Source organism: Nyctereutes procyonoides, unplaced genomic scaffold, assembly GCF_905146905.1.
Source record: "Nyctereutes procyonoides isolate TBG_1078 unplaced genomic scaffold, NYPRO_anot_genome, whole genome shotgun sequence".
Taxonomy (NCBI): domain Eukaryota; kingdom Metazoa; phylum Chordata; class Mammalia; order Carnivora; family Canidae; genus Nyctereutes; species Nyctereutes procyonoides.
The window spans coordinates 40,188,721-40,205,110 of record NW_026575139.1 but is presented as its reverse complement, the minus strand read 5'-3'; the positions used below and the strand labels follow the sequence as shown (position 1 = coordinate 40,205,110).

Here is a 16,390-nt window from a genome sequence, read left to right as displayed (position 1 = left end):
GAGTATTCTCAACAATAGTGAGAGCACGTTGGGGTTCAGAGAATTTGGAACTGGAACAAAAAGCTATGTGCAATAATGGATAAATATTTTTAAAATCTTACATGGAGAGGAATAGAAGTATGATTTAAAGATAGCAGGGTGGTTTGTTTTGTTATACCCTGACCTCCTTGTCAGGTTTGTCTTTGCTCTTACTTCCTTCTTTCCAAATATATTTGCAGATTTCAGAATCCTTACGGTTTCTTCGACTGTTGAACAAAAAGCAAAGACTTTTTGTGACAAAGGCAAACACAATGCAAAATGAATTTAACCATGCAGTTAGGCTACATCTATAGTTTGATACATACTATACAACATTATATGATCACTCTTCTTGCATTCTTCCTATATCTGTGTTCTTGTCCTTTTAGTAGAATGAGTAGAGTCCATGTTAGTTCATCAAGGATGCTGACTCTGGCTCAGTTTTGCTGACCAGAGACTGATGACAATGACAATATGGTGGTAACGGTAACAGGGGACATGGATTAAGTACCTATTACCCACCAGACACTGAGCTAAGTGCTTTAATCCTCACAACAATAAGAGAAGTAGAAACTATTATTTTTCCTGTTTTACAGATGAGGACACTAAGGCGCAGAGGGGTTGTTAGATAGTCTTCATAAGGGAAAATATCTACTTCTATAAGATATTTCTACTTCCTTATAGAGGAATCTGGGTTCAAATCCAGACAATCCAATTTTTTTTAAGATTTTATTTATTTATTCATAAGAGACACGGGGGTGTGGGGGTGTGGCAGAGACACAGGCAGAGAGAGAAGCCGGCTCCATGCAGGGAGCCCGTTGTGGGACTCTATCCCCAGGCCTCCAGGATCACGCCCTGGGCCAAAGGTGGCGCTAAACCTCTGAGCCACCCGGGCTGCACAGAGACAATCCAATTCTAAACCTGAATGCTTTCCCAGTATCCTTAACTACTCTCCTGTTGAAATGAGGGGTTAATTTCACAAATAACAAATAATATGTATTGGCTTATACTTTTTAAGGCAGCCGGAAGTCACATCTACTTATTAATGTTGTATGAGGGTTTCTACAATATTATGAGAGCCAGGGATACCTCCTTCTACCTCTGCCACCACCATAGCAACCCAGTTTGTATGTGAAGTTGAGTTTAAAATTAACCAATGCTCAGAAAAAAGCTCAAGATGTTCAGCAGGATGAACATCTTGCTGCACCTCCACAAGGAAAGGCCTCTGTTGGCACCAGATAGACAAGTTATCAGTGAAACACATAAATGTAAAAGTTCTAGATCTACAGTAAAAAACTGACCTCTGGAAAGCAGTAAATTTGCCAATTTCGATAGATCCTTGAAAGGCTGAGTAAATCACCTACTCCAATGTTCTGCTGATTCCATTAAGATACATGCAAATCATTTCAATATGGGAGATTGATCCAACCTTCCTCATTACCATTATGAAAATGTGGCAGCACCAGACCAAGAGAACATTCCTCTTATTAAGGCTCTAGACTCTATCCAGACCACTTCTTATGAAGCAGACAGATACTAAGGAGAGATAGTTCTGAAATTGTAATCTCCTCCAAATATCTAAACATATTTTGCTTTGCCTCTTGCTTGACCAGGCAAATGCTGTGATTCCTTTTATGTCAGATACCGAGCCAAGGCCAGTTTTAAGCAGTAACAAGACTTCACTGTTTATTCCATGCCCTATTTCCCCACAATCGCTTAAAGAATCTTCCATCGTCACAAAATACACCACTTTTATCAACTGGTGACTTTTTATCCTAAGGGGCATCCCTTTACCAATTGTATACAATGCAGCCATCCTAAGATTAGTAATCATAACTTGGGCTTGTTTATTTAGTGTATCATTTTGGGGACAAGATACCAAACAATGGAGTAGGATTTGCAGATATCAGTTAATTTAAAAAGCTAGGTCAGCAAACAAAAGGTCTAGGAATGAAGTTATGGAACAACATCATGGGATGTCTCTGTGACACTGTTTGCTGACCCATTGAAATTCTGCATGTGTCAAGCTGATCTTTGATCCTGTCCAACTGAGCTTATTGCTAAAAATATCTAGAATAATTCGTGTTTACTTTTACCCACAACAACCCACTTCCAACGCATGGACCTTAAACAACATATTATTAAAATAGCAGTAGTATTTTTGAAACCTCTCAATTTTTTTTATCCATCAATCCTTTCCAGAGCCACCTAGCAAAATCAAATAGAATGATTACGACTAGGATATTGGAGTAGCAGAGGCAAAATAATTCCACCAAGCAGTAAAGGCACATTTCTAGGACTTCAGGCTAGAGCTGAGTACCCTGGGATATGAGGCTAAAACTGTTCCCTCTGCATATTTGAAAAGTGCAAATAGTTAGCAGTTGCCTGCAGGTCCCTTAGCCTGGCTTCCCTCTGGGCACCCGCACACAGCTTTCATTCACCAGTACATCCATTTCCTTTTTTCTCCACTGTTCCCCCTGCTTTCTGCTGCCCCTTTTGGCTCTGAAATGATATCGAATGACTATATGGTGATCTGAGCTGACCTTCCAGATTGCAAAAATAAAGCCATTTTCAAAACAATAAAACCAATTCTAGATAGTACTTTGCCTTTTATTTTTTAATGTGCATTTTCCCTCTACTGTTTGGAAAAAAAAAAATCACTTCCAGAGGCTTTTTCTAGCCATAGTCACAGAGATGTTGTTTAAAGTTTCTTGGGCAGGAAAAACACAGTTACCTTTTCAACCTTTCTAATTTGTATTGGATTCTAAGCTCCCACATCTTGGCCCTCGGGCATTTTCCTTGATAAAGCCCTCCTACCTTCCAGTCCAACAAAGACCAAAGACTTTGGATATGAAATTTTAAAGTAACCACTGGAGAAGAGGCTTCAATTGTATTGGCCCAACTGGCAATCTGTGGAAGGCCACATGAATTGCTCAGAGATAACGCCCTGCCTTTCACCTTGCGGTCACCAGTTTGAGTCAAGCAGAGATTAACGGTGTCCAAGGGTTGTTATCATCTGGTGATGGCTTGGGAGCTGATATGAAATAAATTGCTAGTATCTAGCGTCTACTTGCCTGAGGTTGCTCGGTTCAGGCTATTTTAGGGACCAGATCCAAATCTTAGCTGCAATGGTTACTCTAAATGGAAGCCTCTGCGCAAAGATCAAATGCTAAATAAACCCATAGATAATGCTTCCTCTTGCACTAATGGAAGATATCCTCTCAGACAAGGCTGGAAGTAAACTGGGGAGTTGTGTGTGTGGGGATGGGGGGCAATGGGCTAGATCTGGGATTCTGAAGACAGGTCTCTGAGTATTTAATTTAAATTCTACCTTGGATTCCCTACAGGTGACTATACCACCTGCCCTTGAATTCCTTACCTGGATGTTGTGGCTATGTCCTCCTGATACGGTCAGAATCCCCCCCCACCCCGCCCCGGCCTTTACCTATTATTTCATCCACCTTTGACAATCATTAAACTTTAAGGAAAATGAAAAACCTTTCAACAGAAAAATTTGAGAACCTAGATATACTAAATTTATATATGTGCATGAAGAGAAAGAGAGAGATCCAATTCACACTAGATGTTCTGAAGTTTTAAATCAGGCCCAGGTAATATTTTGCTGTTATTATAGTTGATTGTTTTGTTTTGGCTAAAGAGGCTTTTTGGTCTGAATCATTAAAATATTTGTTTACATTTTCTACTTTGCATTTCACATGTAGATGATATTAAAAATAAGTCTTATTTACTTCATCTGTTATTTTACAATGTGTTCTACATAAACAGCCTCATGGACAATAATTCAAATTATGCCTAACTAGATATGATTTAAAAATAAAAGGAATTTTTTAGATTACTTTGTTAAAAAAAAAATCAAGGTCTCAAAAAGTTAGGGGTAGATCTAAATTTCACTGGGCTGCCGTCTTGTCCAGCTTTTAGTGAGAACTACAAGTTTTCATCTCCGAGTTCACCATTGGTTCACAACATATAAAAAACCAATGGCCCTTAATTTCAATTTGATTTTCTACCCAGAAAAATTGAAGTGAACAAAGACCAAAAAAAGTATTCTGTACACTTGAGGAAATTTACCCATTCTCTAAAATCTATCCGTGGACACCCCAAAGGGAAGTTTGAACCAGAGGTTAAGAATTTCTGAAAAATATATCAGCTCAGGCATCTCTTAATAAAAGTGTGTGCATTATACACTCCATACCTTTATATATATATATATATATATATATATATATATATATATATATATATATATGGAAAAGGTGGAAAAAAGGAAAAGGGAAAACACTGAACCCATTTAAAATGGTCAGGAATCAAAATTATTGGTTTAATCAATTCGAGTATTTGTTCTTGAAAAAGGAGAATGTGTGTTTGTACCAAGTTTTTTACTTCTCTCCCATCTCAAGATCAAAGGGCCCTATCTATAATCAGTTTTAAGACTAAATAAAGGCTACTATGATTTTTGGTAAAGATAGTAATAAACTGAGTTATTAGCCTTCTAAAGCTTCAAAGTGGCCAACTTAGACTAAAATTAAAAATAAAATCAATTTAATCAGTGAGAAGAGCTATGGAAAAATGCATCTCAATTAGACTTGAATCAATTTAATATTTATAATATTAATGTGATTCTTCATTCCAAAATTATCTAATTTCATTTTTGGATGTGTGTGTGTGTGTAAAATCTGGAAAATATCCACCCCCCACCCCCACCCCCCACCCCCACCTGCCGTGTTAAAAAAATAAATCCCTCAGCTTTGCAATAGCAATTAAGAATGAATGGCAGGGGGCAGCCGGGGTGGCTCAGAGGTTTAGCGCTGCCTTCAGCCCAGGGCATGATCCTGGAGACACAGGATCGAGTCCCACGTCGGGCTCCCTGCATGGAGCCTGCTTCTCCCTCTGCCTGTGTGTGTGTCTCTGCTTCTTTCTCTCTGTCTCTCTCATAAATAAATAAAATCTAAAAAAAAGAATGAATGAATGGCTGGAAATCTCAAACCAAACATAACTCAAAGGTTACCAAACATGCATGGGTCAGTGGGCAAGGAGGACTCAGGAAACGCTCGACAGGTACACCCTTAGTGTAAAGCACTGCTAACCAGCCGTGGGCACGTGCCCGCACGGGGCACCCGGCCTCCAGCTGGAACCCGAGGGGGCTGGCAGCGGGCGCCCAGGCCCCGAGGGGCGCATCCCCGGGGATGGCGCCGGCTGCGGCCTCGGGGGCAGAGGCTGGGCTAGGTCTCGGGCTCCAAGGACAGGCCAGCCCCGGACCCGCGCCTCCTGGCCACGAGGAGCCGGAAGGAGGAAGCGTGGGCTTCGGAGCCGCCGGCAGGGGGGCAGCGCGGGGCGTGCGGCCCGCGGGGCGCCCACGTGGGCCACCAGGTCGGAGCGGCGTCGTGACGCTCGGCCCGCGGCCTCCCCTCCCCCCGCCGCCTCCGAGAGCGGCGCCGCGAGCCCGCTCCTCCGTCTCCGCGGGTTCGAGGCCCGCTGCCGTCGGAGGAACGGCTCGCGGGGTCGTGGTCCCGGAGCCCCTGGCGGCTGGCCCGAAGCTGCCTCCCCGCGGTGCTCGGGACTCGCCTTGTTCTCCAGGGGTCGCCGCGGAGGCGCGGGAGGCCCAGCGTTCGGAACCCTCGGCTGCGCCTGCCGAGGGCGGGGGGCGGGGCCCCATCTGCCCGGGACCCCGGGACCCCGCGACCCCGCTCCTTCCCCCGCGGCGCGGCCCCTGCCCGGGCGTCCTCGGCGCCGTCGACTGCGACCTGCCGGGCCCGAAGGCTTCCGCGCCGCCGGCGGGAGCGCCCGGGAGCGCCCCGGACCCTGCGGGCCTAGTCGGGGCGGGCAGGCCGCGGCCTGGGGGGCGCTGCGCGGAGGCGGGGAAGCGCGGGAACGCCGCGCGGAAGGCCGGGCCGGGCGCCCGCACACATCCCCGGCGCGGGCCTCTAGCGACCGCACCACTGCCTTTCAGCAACGCTCTGTTAAAGCCGGGAGGAGGGGCAGTGGCCGGCGACCCGCCCCTCCTACGTCTGGAGGTGACCTTGTTGCCTGCAGGCACGTTTCCCCTCCCCTTTCCAAAACTCTTTGCGTTTGTTAAATCCGGTTAAATGAAGAACGCAGAAGACTCCCGCTCTGCTGTCGGGAAGAACGCCTCCTCTTAAGAGCATCGCAGCTAAAATGTGGTTTGGCTGTAAGCTGATAATCAAGTAGCTGTGGTCAGACACCCACTCCAGAACATCGCTATTCAGGGACCATGTTGTCACACATGACGTCCATTAGGCCCCAGTAATCCGCCATCAACGCGTTTTAGAGCCATTTGAATGTTAAGGAGATTTTTATTAATGGCCCATGAGCCTAAAATGTGACTATTGGTTCTTGGAACAGATTTTAACAACTAGAGGCTGGGATGAGTGATTTTCAGATTTCAGTGTGGCCTCAGGCCTCTGGAGATTCCAGTTGGGAGATTGGGGGAAGGACCTAAGGGAGAGCCTTCACCCAAAAGCTGACTCTAAGGGGTGCTTTCAGGCCTTTACCTGGGGAATTTAGGGTGAAGGGCAGCAGACCCTGTAGCAGGGTGCAGCAAACTGCTGCTCCTATGACTTTCAAAGGTGGGATTTGCTGGTCTCATCATGGGCAGTTCAAGGGGGTAAATATCAGCAATGGTATAGCTGCTAGAGACTGGCATCTTATTTATGAAGACACCTTCAGCCTGTAAGTGTTTCCTAGTGATGTCAAGTAGACTAAGAAACCCTTAATCCAAAGGCCCCCTTCCCACCTCCACAGTAGGCAAACTTAAGACAAGGATACTAGGAGAGGGTGGCAGAGGATTCTGATTCTTGCACAGCTTTTTTTCCTTTGTGGTGCTGAAACAGAAGTCAGTTCAAACTTTGGGCACTCACCATTATATTTGCTGTGGGATTCCTTTTTGGGTTTTTTTTTGTTGTTGTTGTTGTTTTCCACCCCAAATTCCCTGTTTCCTTCCACTAAGAGTTGAAGGTAAAGAGTGGGAGAGATTAAGGAATAAAAGTGAGTCATAGACCTCATGCTGTTCAACTTTCCCTTTAGGAGAAAAACAAAATTCGAAGTCGACCCTCCCCCCAGTGATAGCCTGGCCTCTCAGGCACCTGCAGTTATCTTTGACCAAATGGGTTGGATTTGGTAGGGCTCCTTTATTTGAATTTGCTTATTGTTTGTTTGCAGTCGGCAGCAGGTTGATTTTTAAATATAAAACACACTGCTTGCTTGCAAGAGAGGAAATCTGACAGATTCCCTTTGGAATGGGGAGGCGGGGGAGTGTTGCCTTGCTTTTGGGAGCTGCTGCAAAGAAGAAGGCCTTTCAGACGTTTTGCCTGCTTACTTCTCCTCTCCAGCCACTTTTGCATACAGAAGCTTCCTCCATCTCCCGTATTGGGTTCCGTTTCCTTCGAATTGCCTACATCAGAAAAACTGTCCTTCCAAACAGTGCCTAAATTTTATTTTAATCAGGTTAAAAACAAAAACACGTATGATTTCAAGGCCTCATATTGCTATTAACAGGCAGTAGGAAGAGATGCTCCAAGCAATCCTATACAATGTGTCTCAATACACCAGAGCACTATGGTTTCACATGTAATGTTAATTCTGTCCGAGACAAATCCCATAATCTGTGCAGTTTCAGAGCCTAATACTGAAAGACATCGGGTGGGTTTTGTTTGGGGTTTTGCTCTCTCCATCCCAGGGGCTCCCTGTGTTTCCTATCATGCTAACCCAAGGGCGGAAATGGAGCGGCTGGGGGATCAGGTTTTATCAGGGCGCGCTGGGCTTACAGGGCGTTGCCAGTTTAGGAGCGAAAAACAGGTGTGTTGAGCTGGGCATGCAGATGTGTGACTGTGCTTGGACCCTTTTGTAGTAGGAAAGGGAAAGATCTGTCTTTCCTAAAGATTTGGAAGGAAGGCAAGGAGCAGGGCCCTTGTCGTGGGGCTGGGCCCGACCCTGCCTGTTTCCATTTGGGTTGTTTTGTACGAAGTCAGCTTCCATTTGTGTAGGATGCGCCCGACTCCTGCCTGACTCCTTTGTTTTTCTCTTTTGCATGATTAAAACATGTCTCTGTATGCAGTAAACCACCACCTAACGCAGGCACGCCTGGTTTTGGGTTACAGCTTTGTCCCGGGAACAACACCGAGGTTTTCACCGGGTGTTAGAAGCGGGTTCAAACTTGCGTTGCGCTTGTCGGCTCTGGCTGCCTGAATACCCACTTCTGGTTAAGCGGGGGCGGCCACAGGACTGGCGGCCCGGCCCTGCGGGTAGCCGGAGCGCGCTGCCCGGCGCTGTCGGGGACGCCACAGGCGCCGCTTCCCCATTCCAGACCGGGCCTGCAGCCTTCGGGGCCGTGGAGTGCTGCGCCCGGGTCCGAAAGGAAGACAGGGCCCTCGGTTCAAAGCCGGAATGCAGAGGGGTAGGAGGGAAGGGTCGAGTCGAAGGTACGAGGCGCCCCTCTGCAGGCCTCCGCTCAGAGCCGGGGACCGCAAGCACACCTTCCGCAGGCCCGCCTTCCTGGCACCTGCCGGTCCTGGGAGACCCGCGACGGCCCACGGCGGGCCCAGCTGGACTCCCCGGCGGCGGGAGCCCCCGCGGTGCCGCAGGCGGCGGCCTCCCCGTCGCCGCCCGGAGGGGCCCCAGCGTCTGCGGCGCTTCCTCCCGGGGACGGGGACGGGGACGGGGACGGCCGGAGGCCGGAGGCCCCTCAGGCCCGTTTTCGCCCCCCCGGCCCCCCTCTCCCGGGCTCGTGCTCTGCTCGGGCCTCGCCCTCGTTCCCTCCGGCGCAGGGTGCTCGCCTCCCGGCCGGACCACACACGCACACTCACCCCCACCCCCACCCCACCCCGCCCCCGGGAGCCCGACCTCGCGGCTCGAGGAGGCCGCGCTCCCCCGGGGCTGGCGGCGCGCACCGACCCTGCACCCTGCCCCGCGGCCTGCGGCCCGCGGCGCCCCGGGCGGATCCCGGGAGGCCTGAAGACCAGGCGGAGCGGCGGGCTGCGGCCCCGCGGAGGTCCCGGGCTCGGACCTGAGCCTCCGGCCGACCAGAGGGAGGGAGCGACTCCAGGGGCGAGCGAGTCCTCGGTCCCCCGGGCCGCGCCCGCAGGCCTCCGAGGGGGGGCGGGAGCGTGGCCGGCGTCGGCCTCGCCCCGGGCTCGCAGGGCACAGGGGCGACTACCCCTCCCGGCCGAGTCCTCGCAGAGCGACGGCTCGGAAAGGTCGCCGGGGGCTGGGCGGAGAGCCCGGGGCACAGCTCACAGCCCGGCGCGCGGTTCCCGCAGGCGCGGGCAGGGGCTGCCGCCGTCCTCCGCGGGTCGCCCGGGCCGGGGGTGCGGACCCCCCCACACACACGCAGAAAGGGTGGTGCGGTCGGGGCAGTTGAGGGGAAGGCCCGTTATCTAAAAAGTTTCGAGAGCCGGAACTTGGTTTGGTTGGATTTCTCTGATCTGCCAAGGCTAGAAACACATTCCCAAAGGCGCACTACGAAGGGCCAAGAATCGTGCGTAGGATGCGAGGTGCGAGCAGCAGACCTCGGCGAGGCCGGCCCCCGCCCCACCCCACCCCCACCCGCGTCCCCCGTCTCAGGTGAGCGTTAATTGCCCGCACGCCCGGCAGGTCGCTCCCCGACGCCCTCAGACGATGACGTCACTCCAGCCCAAGTACGCGCCCTGCCTGGGCTTAACTTTATCAAACCGGGCCTGGCCCGAGAGTGGCGATCCACCCGGCTGGCTTTAAGGCGGCGCTAGCTCCCGCCTCCCTCTCCCTCCCTCCCTCGCCTGCAGACAGGGGGAATCCGTTTCTACTTCGCCGTCAATTCAAAGGGATTGGACTCCGTGGTCTGTTAAACGAAGTTGTGCAAAGGTGATGGAAAAATTAGTTTCAGAGAGTGCTCAACGCCTCTTCCCAACCTCCCTCATTTTTACAGTAACGGGAGAGAAACCAAACCGCGTTATTTGCTGGGCATGCCAGGTTTGTCCTTAGGATTTTTAGCGTGTGGGGTGGTGGAGGGGGTGTGTGGGGGGGTCTTTTCTGATTCTTTGTGAAGCATTCTGAAAACTAAAAGCAGCGTGAGAAATTATTTTGGATCTGCTTTACTGTTGCAGGAGAAAAGCTGGGGGCACTGGACCCAGACGCTGGAAAATCATAAAACAAAGATTCCCGCTCTTGGGCCTCAATTTCCCCTTGGTGTAAACTACAGTAGGGTGAATATGATCAGTCGGTACTGGATAATCTTGCCATCAAGCTTTGCCTCAGTTGTTGGTTGTAAACTATTGCATTTCCTTTAGCAATAAAACAAAAGCAGTTTACTTATTGGGCAAGATTAAGTAGGGATCAAGAGAGCATGCACAGCCAGGGACGGAAAAATTAGCCAGAAAACAAAATGGTTGCAACTGCTAAAGTTCATTTAAAAATTTACAATCAAGAGTCACTTAATTTTGGTCAAACTTAAGAGCATAGAGTTTTAAATGAAATTAAATATTTCTTTTACCTGAGGAGCACCATGATCATTGGCTCATTTGTCTTTTCTGCTGATTGGCTTACAAAATGCAGGTAGAACGGAGAAGGGACCTATTCCCCCCCCCCCAGCACTTTCTTTAAACAAAACAAAAACAAAACTGACCAGGATGCCTTATGTTCAACTACTGAAATTATAGGTTTTAAAACTTTTCTGAAACTCTTTTGTTCAGAAATCATTTCTGCTTGAATTGCTTTCAGATTCTGATTACATTCCCTCTCATGTATACCTCAGATTTTTTTGAAAGTTAAAAAAAGAAATCCCCTTAATCAAATGAGAGAATAAAAACAAGGAATTCTTGTCATTCTCATTTTCTCTGAGGCACTTCAGTTCTTCCCTTCTCGCTTAAAAAACAAATTGATCTATGTTAAAACATATCAATAAAGTGCCTAAGAAATCATTATGGTATGTGGCAGGGAGAGAAAAGCAAGTAGAGCAAGATCCTAATGATTGGTAGGCTATGTTCTATTTCAGAGCAGTCCGGATGGAAGTCACAAAAAAAGTTTACATACCACAGTCACTCATTATCTAGTTCATCCATAAAGCCAAAAAGGCTTTTAAAATAAAGTTTGCTAATTTCCTCCCTGACCTAAATAAAAACATGTTGGGGGAAGGAGAGGCTGAATGGGGGCTTCTCATCCATAAATAGTGGTAGAAAATTAAACTGGACCCAATGTTGTGCTAGAACCATTTTAATATAATTATACATATCTGCCAAATCCAGGAAGAAAAGGTTTATGCATATATAACTTTTCCAGTTAACATCTGCAAGCATAAACGACAATGATCTCAGTTTATAAATTCATCAGGGTCAGAGCAATTGACCAATGTCTCTTTACTGCTAGGCTTACCAACAGTAAATTACAGATGAATTAGTGTCCTTTTGTCTCTCTTCTCTCACTCTCCTTGTCCAGAGACATTTTGTTGTAAAGTTTCAGTGCAGCTCACCTCCAGCCAAAGGTAATCTTTTTAGATAAGTACTCAGTTGCTCTGAATTTGCTTATAATTATAACCTATTTAATCACAGAAGAACCCCTGCAGAGGTGGAGTTCAAGGTTGCATACAATAACAGGAGATCACAGTTTTGAAGTCTAGCACAGATTAAAAACCACAGATGTACCATTTATATAAGACACACACTGATTGTCTCTTAAACTACATATTGACTCCTTATGAACATTATTTTTTAAATAAAGTAGTGCATCTAGGACAATCAGTCGCACAATTCACACAGCCCTGAAAAGTTTTTCAGTGCCAACTACCAGTTGGTCATGAAACGTGAGTGAGCTTGAGACACTGTTCATTCCTAAGATTCAACCACGGATTGGCTAAAACACTGGAACACCTCTGCTTAAGAAGGCTATGTCCTTCCCTCTTTTCCTCACAATTTAGTTTTGTTTATTTTTGGTGGTATTTGGTTGCACATGGCTAGAATGCTTTTGATCACTTTGCAAATCAGGAAAACCAATGATCTAAAACTATGACAGGCTCTTAAGTAGACTGGTTTGTCCATTTCAGGTTGCTGGTTGGTAGGCCCCTCTAAGGCCCTTCATTTTTCCTTCTATGCCTCCCGGAACATTGATCGGAAGATGAGTCTGAGCATCATCCCATCTAACTCTTTTAACCAATGCCTGGCTAAAACTGGAATGTCCAGCCCAGTATATTTAAAAATCACCCACAAAGAGGTTCTACAGATCTTCACAAAACCTGGAATTTCCATGAGGATGTCTGATCTTTATAATCCAAGCAGTCAGCATTGAAGTTAAGCTTCCAGGAGGCAGTTTGGTCCTTATAATCCAAGCAATCAGTAGTTGAGTTAAACCCCAAGCTTGAAGCTCCATATCCCTGGGTGGAAAGAGAAGCTGGGGACTGATTGAGATGGCTGGTGACTGCATTGGTACCCATGGGGCTAAGTGTGGCCCCCGGTCCAGGAAGCTGGTGATGCATTGGGGTCAAATAAGATCCACAGTCCATGCCCCCAAAATAGGAAGTTGAGCCAGCATATCCTTGACTATAACCTGAAGCCTGAGTATAGGTCATGGGATAGGACCTCTGCATGCAGGAGGAGGAGGTGGACAAGGGATCTGACAGTGGGGAGATGGAAGCTGGGCTCCAGATAGACACAGGAGCACTGCTGCTGGAAATGGCTGGGACTGAGGTGCTAGAGGGGGGAGTGAATTGGCCACTTGTTCCACTCTCTGAACTCACTTCCCGGGCTGGAGATGTCTTCTTTTTGGCAGGTCTCACTTTGTTTTGACCTCCATTCTGTTGTTGCTGCTGCTGTTGGCGGCACTTAGCTCTCCGATTCTTAAACCATACCTTGAAAGGGAAAGAAATTTCTTTAACATGGTATAAATAAGGAAAGAGTGGCTCCCAGGTTATAGATGAGCTAAGCAGACAATCTGTCTTGCCACTAAAATCCTACTTTATGGTGCTTTTATATATACCTCTGGAATAGTAAGAAAGTGGGGATACTATCTAAAAGCATTTGACTTCTAGCCCAGAATAATAAATCCTGTGGCTAAAAAATTTCCCTCTCATTTTCCTTTCTCATATTTCACATCAAATACAAAATGTGCACACAGAACCAGTGGCATGTGGAACACTCTTACAGCAGAATATAATATATTTCATTTGGAGGGAAACACAAGAGAAGTGAGGGAAAACAATTCTGTTATTACTAGCGTAAATTCAAAATGCGCAGTCCATCTTTTGGGGAATAACTGCTAGTCACTCTACCTTTTTTCCTCTCCTTGAAAGACTCACAAAAGAAAGCTCCAAGGAGAAGCGATCTTGTTGAAGAAGAAGGTCTGAAAGGCACTATTTGCTGAGAGCTTCTCTACGTTAAGTGGAAGGACTTGTATATAGTCTGTTTTGAGCTTGAGGACAGACTTCTCTGCTAGTCTCGAGTCTGGCTGCAGGGTAGTGCCGCTCATCACACAGATTCAGTTTCCTGTACTATGTTCACTGGCTTGTCAATTTAAGCCTCTGCCTGCAACTTTGAAGATTCTCTTTACCAGCCCTGTTCATGTTCCGCAATGAAGGAGCAGTGTTTGGCTTATGGGGGAGGGGGGGGGTGTCAGGGGAAGGAGGCTATCAAAGAAACTACCACCCTTTTTTGAGAGAAACTGGTTTCTGAGCAACAAGTCCTTAGTGGTCTTCTTGAATGAGCTCAATATATGGGCAGGTTAACTGTGCCACCAAGGCTGAGCATATCACCACCAATCATTCGGAGCCATTTATTTTCTTTCAGTAAAGACTTGAGGTCAAGCCTCACAAAGATGCCAAAACTTGAAAAGTCTTTTGTCTGGTTTGCAAGTTCAAACTGATGCGTCCTAGCTGAAGGGGAGTCCCAGGTGTGTGTGTATGTGTGTTTAGTTGCTAAATGTTCTTTCCAGAGAACTCTGTATGGTGCTTGCATTTCAGAAAAGTTGGGAGTTCACTTTCCCACTCCAGCTTAATTTCTAGTTAAAGAGGAGGGAGGGGGGGGGTCACTGAGGATATTGCATTGATATTTTATCTGCTGAATGGCTCAGAGCTAGCAAATTCTGCTCAATCCCAAATAAGTCAAAGAAAACCCTTTTATTGTGTAATTTCTTTGGCAAGAGCACCAGCTGCTTTTATAGCCTGGCTCTACCAGCCAATTGACATGTGACCTTGAGCAAGTCATTGACTGCATTTCTTTACCTGTAAAAATATTGGGACTATCCAGGAGCTAAGCCTCTTTCACCCCTAAAAGAGATGAAAATGGGGTAAAATGGGGTAGGGTTTCCACATGGGGAAAGGGAAGTATTAAAATATTAAGTAACTGTCCTTGAAATCTGCCCACACTGGGCCTCTGTTGGCTAGGGACCCAAGAGCTCTAGAATTGTGTTTTTTTTTTTTTTTTAACTGCAGCTAAATTGCCAGTCTTGCCTTACAACCTAAGCTGAAAGGCTCTTGCTTATAGGATGGGGTGGGGGAACAAAATGGAGTACAAGGAATTATCAGGCATATGAAGAGGCCTTAGGAGAAGAGTTTACTGGCCTCTAATGGAGCACTTAGTTTCAAGCCTTCCTTTTGGTCCTAAGACGTGGGATTCTCCTGGGTCCTCAACATACACCGTGCTCAGGGGAGGGGCAGCATGGTCGGGAAGGTTGGTTCTATCTACATCTGCCCTACCTGCACCCTGGACTCAGGCAAGTTGATTTTCAGCGCCACCTCCTCCCGCATGAAGATGTCTGGGTATCGGGTCTTAGCAAATAGAGCTTCCAGCACGTCTAGCTGCGCCCGGGTGAACGTCGTCCTCTCCCGGCGCTGTTTCCGGGGAGTGGCTGCGGGACAAGAAGCCCAGGGCCCTTTAGGGTGGGGGAGCAGTTTCTCAGTCATAGGGGTCTCTGCGGGTGCTCCGACTCCCCCAACCCCCACTCCCAGCACTTCCCTCGTCCTCCCAGCCCTCCAACCCAGAGCCTACCAGGGTTCTCCCCACCCGCCCTTCCCAGCCTCGGCTCCTCCAGCGAACACTGGGTCGCAAGACACACACTGTCCCTTCCAGGTGAGGCCCCCACTCCACCTGACGTCGGAGATCGCTCCAGCCAGGGCGACCCTTCGGTGGCTAACAAATGAAATAAAAGGAAGCCAAAACCCAAACACCCCTCAAACCATCCCCTAGTCCATAACACAAACAAAAAAATCCATTCCCCAAGTCAAAGGGTCCCAGAGGACCCGCAGTTCGGATTGAGGGGGGCGAAATCTCGATCCTACTCGAGATCCTTGTTTTTGGGGCCCCAACGGCCTTTGTTCCTCCATCCTTAAAATGGGGGCGTATTTAAAACTTCTACGAGGATTTTTTTTTTTTTTAAGCAAAACAAAACAGAAACAGATTTGACCGGAAAGGAAAGCACCCATACCGACGGCAAATCACACCTCTAGGGATTAGAGGCATCGGGCCTGGAGGTCAGAGGGGAAACCCCAGGCGGGGCAGGAGAATTTAGGAGGAGAGACCCAGCTCTCCAAGAGGACACTTCCGAGAAACTGGGCTTTGAGATACGGGTGGAGGCTGTGACCTTCCTCCCCTGCCCCACCACAGTGTGGCTCCCCCATTCACTCCAATTAAGAATAGAGCGCTGGGAGTTTCTGCTTGTGTTGCGGGATCCACCTCCTCCCTCCGGCCCCTATCCTTCCCTCCGGCCGGTAAACGTCCTGTGGCTCTGGGCGGCTTCTTAGAAGGAAACCCCAGTGGGGACGCTTCGCCTGGAGCCGGAGTAGGGCAGCAAGACCATCAGCCCCAGTGCTCCGGGGGAAAGGGTGTCACATCCCCGCAGGGCAGGAGTGCAGCGAGGCTCACTTACCCGGGTAGCCCACCGAAGGGTGCAGCAAGTCCATGCCCGAAGTGGTCAGACTCAGCCCATTGACTGCGTAAGGCGGTTGCTTAAGATAAGACATCATGCTAAGGTTGTTTGGAGGCGCAAAATCGGCCCAAACTGGGGGGACCCAGCCAGAAGGTCTCGCTTTGCTGGGGGTGGACAGATTCAGGGTCCTTGGTGTGTGGGTTTGGAGCAGTTGAACTATGAACAAAGCAAACAAACAAACAGAGGTGCTGGTTTACTGCTTCGCAGGCGGCAGCTCTTCCACGTTCCACCACTAACTTAAAAAGAGCCTGGGCTATGCAAGGTAGAGGCTTTTAAAAGACTTGCCACCAACCCCCCACCCCCACCCCCAGCTGCTCTGGAACTAGAGGGGATGGAGAGAGACCAGATAAACCTGTCTTCCCCACCCCCACCCTAAAGTTAAAAAAAAAAAAAGTACCAGAAGAAAGCAATTACAATCTGCCTTCCCCGAAGAACAAAACCCCACGCCTTCAAA

At 48.2% G+C, this 16,390-nt stretch overlaps 1 protein-coding gene across 2 annotated transcripts; it reads right to left on the bottom strand.

The window, feature by feature from the left end:
* Positions 1–12,244: 12,244 nt before the first annotated feature.
* Positions 12,245–15,973, bottom strand: OTX2 (orthodenticle homeobox 2). 2 transcript variants are annotated; one of them, XM_055304438.1, is made up of 3 exons: positions 15,877–15,973; positions 14,708–14,883; positions 12,245–12,865 (listed from the first exon to the last, which is right to left on the bottom strand). In XM_055304438.1, exons 1-3 carry the CDS (start codon positions 15,971–15,973, stop codon positions 12,245–12,247), a joined length of 894 nt encoding a protein of 297 aa, XP_055160413.1. The 2 variants fall into 2 exon arrangements, with proteins under 2 accessions (XP_055160413.1, XP_055160414.1); XM_055304439.1 differs by having other exon boundaries at positions 14,708–14,859.
* Between the last annotated feature and the right edge of the window lie 417 nt (positions 15,974–16,390).

Bases quoted from the DNA above. Each gene is read 5' to 3' on its own strand.
- OTX2 (XM_055304438.1), bottom strand. From the start codon at position 15,973: ATGATGTCTTATCTTAAGCAACCGCCTTACGCAGTCAATGGGCTGAGT. The intron at 14,884-15,876 runs GTAAGTGAGCCT...CCCACCCTAAAG, and splicing joins CCCTTCGGTGGGCTACCCGG to GGCCCTGGGCTTCTTGTCCC. The intron at 12,866-14,707 runs GTAGGGCAGATG...TTCCCTTTCAAG, and splicing joins TGCCTGAGTCCAGGGTGCAG to GTATGGTTTAAGAATCGGAG.